This window comes from Protobothrops mucrosquamatus, unplaced genomic scaffold (assembly GCF_001527695.2).
Source record: "Protobothrops mucrosquamatus isolate PMUCROS unplaced genomic scaffold, P.Mucros_1.0 scaffold2970, whole genome shotgun sequence".
Taxonomy (NCBI): domain Eukaryota; kingdom Metazoa; phylum Chordata; class Lepidosauria; order Squamata; family Viperidae; genus Protobothrops; species Protobothrops mucrosquamatus.
The window spans coordinates 80,379-87,679 of NW_015388991.1; the positions used below are offsets into that span (position 1 = coordinate 80,379).

The 7,301-nt window shown below is 42.2% G+C and overlaps 1 protein-coding gene across 1 annotated transcript in view; it reads left to right on the plus strand.

The window, feature by feature from the left end:
* The first annotated feature begins 332 nt into the window (after positions 1–332).
* LOC107296767 (zinc finger protein 709-like) overlaps positions 333–7,301 on the plus strand; it is a 40,602-nt gene continuing 33,633 nt past the window's right edge. The window contains 5 exon segments of the mRNA XM_029286137.1: positions 333–494; positions 747–864; positions 985–1,067; positions 1,842–1,968; positions 2,874–4,612. Coding sequence (XP_029141970.1) covers positions 333–494; positions 747–864; positions 985–1,067; positions 1,842–1,968; positions 2,874–4,612 — 2,229 coding nt within the window.

The window sequence follows — 7,301 nt, forward strand, 5'->3', positions numbered from 1 at the left end:
ACTTAGGAAATTTTGACAGACCTCTTCTGATTAGGAAGACCTGTGCAGATCCATCAGTCTGTTTTGGAGCTGGATTAGAGACCAGAGAGAAGATGGAGGGACAACGCCCAGCTGGAAAAAACCCTGCAGCTGCTCAGTCTTGGAGCTTTGAGATGAATGGGGCAAGTCCTGGGCAGAAGAACCAAGAAGATGAAGCCAACAGTTCAGAGGTCCAATGCTGTCACTTCAGAAAAGTGCAGTTCCAGGAGGGGAGGGGACCCCGAGATATTTGCAGTCAGCTTCACCGCCTTTGCTGTCAGTGGCTGCAGCCAGAAATACACACGAAGGCGCAGATGCTGGACCTGGTGCTCCTGGAGCAGTTCCTGACTGTCCTTCCACCAGAGATGGCGAAATGGGTGCGCGAGTGTGGAGCGGAAACCAGTTCCCAGGCGGTGGCCCTGGCCGAAGGCTTCTTGCTGAACGTGGATGTGGAAAAGATGCAAGAAGAGTTCCAGGTGTGAGAATATAGTCTTAACAGGTCTAAAGAGAATCTCTCTGTATTTGTCAATTCCTTTCTGTCAGATTTTTCTGGAATTATTAACTCCTAAAGTGAGTTGTTCTATTCTTCCAGAGGATGTATTTGGGGCAATTCTTCCATTCTATTTCAGGTTTCAACAATGGACATTGTAGTAGTTTGAAGGTGCAGTATGATAATTCATTTCTATCTCTGTGCTCTTCCTTTGTTTCTCCTATCATATCATGTCCAGAAATCCTCGGAAGCCGCGACTCAGTATCCCAAGGGGGGGAAAGATTCATCCAAACCCTCTCAAGAGCTGCTGTTCGGGGAGAACTTCCAGAAAGGTCAAAGTCAGGACATCACGCCAGGTAACAGAAGGTCTTTCTGTGTGATGTGAGATTTCAACATTTAGCTGATTCTTTAGCTGCACTTCATTACAATCTCTCTCTTTAACAAATCTGCTTCCCCCATTTTTCTCTCTCTCACAGAGAGTAGAAAGCTGTCCGTGGAACTTGTAGACTCACCTCCTCTTTGTGGTGGAGCTGAAGGATTGGCTGAACCTCTACTTCAGGTAAGGAGGAGAAACGTTGGAAAAGGTCCATGAATCTTGGATGGATTTCATTTTGTTCTAGAGTTCAATGTATAAAATTTCTGTTTCTAAGCAATATAAATTTGACATCCGGTCATAGAACATTCACGCTCAGCTTAGCCTATCCTCTCTCTTCTGAGGGGATCCTTTGTGAGATGCTTTCTCCTCCTGCTTTGCCATCACATTTCATTGACCAGACAGTTGTGAGCATTGGGGCTGTTCCTTCTGTCTCCCAGGGTCATTCTCACATACCATTATAAAAAAAATCCTTATTTTGCATTTGAAAAGCATCTTTGGGACAAGTGTGATCTGGTGATTGAGAATCTCCATAGATATATATATATAGTACTATTACAATCTCTTTTAACACCTTCATGAAGGTGTGGATTTGGCGTACGTTGGTTCCTCAGTTGATAAAGTAAGCCATTGGCAAAAATAGGTGTGTTTTGTCAGTATTTTGCATTGCCCACCCTAGGAAGAATTGGACCCACTGATAAGTAGTGGATTTAAGACCCAACTACCAATTGACCAAGAAAACTATTTTAGTTGGCTATGCTGAAAGGCATTCCAAATACCTCCAACTAGATCCAATCTGCTTCAGTTATGTCATCAGCCAAAAACGGTGAGATCTCACTTTGAATTCTGCAGAGGATGCCCATTTTGTTCACTAGATCTCTTTCCTAGAATTAATGGAAGAAAAACCTCAAATTATTCTTGGGATTATCTGTTAATAGGGAAATTTCTTTTCTTCTTCAGGATGTTGTGTCTTTTGAGGAAGTGGCTGTGTATTTCTCCAAGGAGGAGTGGTCTCAGCTGGTCCCTGCCCAAAAAGCTCTCCACGGAGAAGTCATGCTGGAGAATTCCAGGAATCTGGCTTCTCTGGGTAAGAATCCCTGTCTGTGCTCAGAAACATAGAGAAGTCTGATAAAAACATCATTTATTGATACTCTGCCTTTATTTTTTGTAAATAATAAAGCTAGCGGACAAACCCCAATATTCCTTCCTCCTGCTGTTTTCCCCACAACAAGAACCTTGTGACCTGGGTTGAGCTGAGGGAGACTGGCCCAAAGTAACCCAGCCAGCATTCATGCCTAAGGCAGAACTAGTACTCCCAGTCACCCAGTTTCTAGCCTGGTGCCTTAACCGTTTGACCAAACTGACTTTATGGAAGAAGGAAATTTATTGGAAGAAAAATTGAAAAACTGCCTTATCTTCCTTTTTACATAAAGGAAATGTGGTGTTTTTTTTTTAAAAAAAAAGAAATGCTTTCTGCTGATAAAATACAAAATATTCATTTCCATGCCAAAGAAGATATTAGTCACAATGTGAGGGACAGGCTCCATGCAGGGATGGTGTGGCCTCTCTTGAGCAAAGGTCCTGCCTACCAGGGGTTCAGTATCCATTCCTGACCCTGGTCATTGGCTCCCCGATGGGCGTGAGCTGCTATAAGCAGGACTGGATTTAGCCCTGAGAGGGATGTTCCCTTCCTAGAGATGTGCCCACTTGTGTACAGAGTTTACCATTAGCCTAAGTTGAGGGTGGGGAGCTATTGCCATCCAGGAATTCCCCTTGGCTTTCAAAGATTCTTCCCTGAAGACAAGTGGAGATGAGACTTTCATTGAAATTCGGGACTGGGTGTATATGTTGCTAACCTAGCATGATACAGTATTCAGTGCACTTAGGGAGTACGTGGCACCATGGAATAGTCCCAGGTCAAAGATTAGATCAGGAAGAAAAGGTTTGATTTTTCCCCTATTCTTGCTACAGTTTTCGTTTTTCTTTTTCAAGGCTTTAAAGGGCAAGAAAATAAGAATTGCAAGGAAGAATGCCAAATGATCCATTCAAAAGAGGGAAAAGGGAAGTTTCCAGATCAGATACAGCCAAAGAGGGATGAAACAAAGCAATCACAAAGTGGAATGAAAAAAGGCTTTCCGAGGGTCAGTTGGCGTCATAACCATACAAGCATTGATATGGGAGAAGAACCATATAAATGCATGGAGTGTGGAAAGAGCTTTAAGAAATCTGATCATCTTATTTCCCATAAAAAAACACATTTAGAAGAGAAACCATATAACTCCAGGGAGTGTGGAAAGACCTGTAATTATTACTCTCTTAGAAGTCATGAAAGAAATCACAAAGAAAAAAGACCTTATAAATGCATGGAGTGTGGAAAGACCTTTACTTGTAGCAGTAGCCTCAATTCCCATAAGAGTATCCACACAGGAGAGAAGCCATATCAATGCCTAGAATGTGGAAAGACCTTCTCTTATGATTACTCTCTTGTAATCCATCATAGGAACCACAAGGAAGAAAGATCTTATAAATGCATAGAGTGCGGAAAGACCTTTACTTGCAGCAGTAGCCTCAATTACCATAAGAAGATCCACACTGGAGAGAAGCCATATCAATGCATGGAATGTGGAAAGACCTTATCTAATAATTACTCTCTGATAATCCATCATAGGAATCACAAGGGAGAAAGATCTTATAAATGCATGGAGTGCGGAAAAACCTTTACTTGTAGCAGTAGTCTCAATTCCCATAAGAGGATCCACACCGGAGAAAAGCCGTATCAATGCATGGAATGTGGAAAGACCTTCTCTTATAATCATTCTCTTACAATCCATTACAGGAATCACAAAGGGAAAAGACCTTATAAATGCATGGAGTGCGAAAAGACCTTTAGTTGTAGCAGTCATCTTCATTACCATATGAGGATCCATACAGGAGAGAAGCCATATCAATGCATGGAGTGTGGAAAGACCTTTACTTGTAGCAGTAGTCTCAATTACCATAAGATGATCCACACTGGAGAGAAGCCATATCAATGCATGGAGTGTGGAAAGACCTTTACTTGTAGCAGTCGTCTCAATTACCATAAGAGGATCCACACTGGAGAGAAGCCATATGAATGCGTGGAATGTGGAAAAACCTTTACTTCTACTCATCATCTTAATTCCCATAAGATGTTCCACACTGGAGAGAAGCCATATCAGTGTGTGGAGTGTGGAAAGACCTTTACTTGTAGCAGTAGTCTTAATTCCCACAAGAGGATCCACACAGGAGAGATGCCGTATAAATGTGTGGAATGTGGAAAGGGCTTTAGGTGGAATTCTGCTCTTACCTCCCACAAAAGAATCCACACAGGGGAGAAGCCATATCAATGCATGGAGTGTGGAAAGATCTTCTCTTATAATCATTCTCTTATAATCCACTATAGGAATCACAAAGGAGAAAGACCTTATAAATGCATGGAGTGTGGAAAGACCTTTAATTGTAGCAGTAGTTTCAATTCCCACAAGAGAATCCACACAGAAGAGAAGCCATATCAATGCATGGAGTGTGGGAAGAGCTTTAAGTGGAATTCTGCTCTTACCTCCCACAAAAGAATCCACACAGGGGAGAAGCCATATCAATGCATGGAGTGTGGGAAGAAGTTTGCCAGGAGTCACACTCTTTCTTGGCATAGAAGGATCCATACACGGGAGGAACCCTATCAATAAAAGAAGTGTGAGAAGAGCTTTGAAAGAAAAAATTAGAAAACTGCACAGGTTTCCTTTTATATATGGAAAATGGATTTCTTTCACAATGATTTCTGCTGATAAAATACAAAATGCTCTTTTCCATGCCATAAAAGATATTAACAGGAATCTGAGGGGAGGGTTGCATACAGGAATGGTATGGCCTCTCTCCTTCCCCCTCAAGAATGGGCCTCTTACGGCAGCCTCTCAGTAAAATGTTCTCTGGTAGCTTTTTGATTTTTTATTATTCTCTGTGATTTGCTTTGCGTTTCATATTGAAGAGACAAACTATTAAGCATCAAGCAATGTTTTTTTTAATGGGCAGCTTTCTGTGACTATATCCCCCACTTTACAAATGCAGAGGAGATTGTCATCAAGGATGTGGCAGCTCTCTCTAAACAAAACAAAAAAACAAGGACGAGACAGCTGCGAAGAAGGGGTAAGCGAGCAGGGATTTTGACTAGACCAGGGGTTGGCAACCTGCGGCTCCGGAGCCGCATGCGGCTCTTCCATCCATCTGCTGCAGCTCCCTGTTCTCCGCCACCGTGGGCAGTACCACAAAAAAAAAAAGTTTGTGGGACTAAAAAAAGTTCAATCAATTCCAACTTCTCGCAAAAAAAAAAAAAAGATCTCGCAAAGTTGGATTGAACTTTTTTTTTAGTCCCACAGACAGAATTCCAGAACCATCCAGTAAAATGAAGGGAGGGGAGTCTCTGCTTTTATATCAACAATCGGTGATATAAAAATGTAACTACACTAAAGAAATTCTGTGATGTGGACTTAGAGACATTAATTATCAGTTGCAAACCGTTTTATTCTCCACGAGAGTTTTCTTCATTCAGTCTACTTGCAACATATATTCCTCCAAAAGCTTGAATAAACAATGCATTACAAACTCTAGCTGACTAGATTGTGTGGGCTGAAGAGAAATACCCAGATTCGCTCCTCATTGTGTTAGGAGATTTCAATAGTGCTAAATTAAGCCAAGACCTACCACGATACTTTCAGCATATCAAATGTCTTACTAGAGGCAAGAATACTTTAGACCACTACAAGACAACTTTAAAAGATGCTTTTTGGTCTTTACCATGAGCAGCCGTGGGATACTGTGATCATTGTATGATTCACCTTCTACCTCTTTGTAGACAAAGGCATAAAACCAATAATTAAATCGGTGAAGTCTTGGACTGAGGAGGCAAAGTTAAAGCAACGGGCTTGTCTTGATTGCACAGATTGGAACGTTTCCGAAGATACCTTTGCAGACTTGGATGAACTCGCAGATACTGTAACATCATATGTTGGTTTTTGTGAAGACCTATGTGTGCCGACCAGAAACCTACGAATTCATAGTAACAACAAGCCTTGGTTCACAGCTAAACTCAATCAGCTACAACGTGCCAAAGAAGAAGCCTACAAGAAAGGAGATAGAATGTTGTACAGTCAGGCCAGAAATGTATTCACAAGGGAGATCCAAGCAGCAAAAAGAATTACTCTGAAAAGCTGAGAGATCAGCTCTCAACAAACGAACTAGCAAATGTGTGGAAAACTCTTAAAAATATCACTGGTTACAGCAAACCTCCTTTCCATGCTGAAGGAAATCAACAACTAGCGGATGACCTGAATGTGTTTTACCATAGGTTTGAGAGGAAACCACTGTCAACTATTCAACATTATGCAAGCACAAGCAATAGAATATAGTCAAACTAGAGCAGTGATGGCGAACCTTTTAGAGACCGAGTGCCCAAACTGCAACCCAAAACCCACTTATGCATCTCCGGGTGCCGGGTGGGTGTGGCCCACCAAGTGGGCGCGGCCCACTGAGTGGGCGTGGCCACTGAGTGAGTGTGGCTATGGTAGTCATGGCAGCATGGGTGGGTGTGGCCAGGGTGGGCATGACCACCTTGATTCTTCTGGGGAGGGATGCCTGTGGGGGCTGGGCAGGGTTGAGGGAGATCTAGGGGTTCTCTGTGGGTGGGGTAGTGGGCAGGAGGCGAGGTAAGGTGAGGGAGGGGGGCAGGGTAGGGGTGCCATTGCTTTGGGTCAAGGCAAGGGAGGGGCTGGGGCAGGGGCTGGTTGCAGACAAAGGGCGGCTCCAGTGAGGACGACGAGGTAGAACAGGGTTTAAGCAAGCTTAGCAACCAGAGTGGGTATCCCCCCCCAAAAAACAAACATGTCTCGTGGCTAACCTCAAAGCACGACGGGAAGAGACCAAAACCTCCTGCAACCACGCAGCACGTGTGAGGGGAATAAAAACATTTATGCAGGAAAAAATACATGTACAGGTATAGTGCACTATGAAGTGGTATATAAGTTTAAATGCTATTGTGATTTTGCCTTTCTATGATACGATAAGAATAAGGAAATGTCTAAATTCAATTTAAATAAATTGGATTTATTTAAAGTTAATTTGATTCTAATTACATTTGAATAAAATATTTTGGATTTAAATAAAATTAAACATTACTGGAATGGTTATTCATGAGACTTTTTAAAATTCGAGTGTATTAAAGACAGAAAAACTTTTGGAATGACTTTGAGGGGGGAATACTCGGGTTTTCAGAGACTGAGGCTACTTTGAAGCAATTTATTCAAATGCTGCTCATTGATGGTTCTAGATCAAACTTGTGAAAGGGCAGCAATGTTGGGTTTGTAGCCATTATGTCAATTTTTCCCATTAAAGAAGATTGAGAAAAAT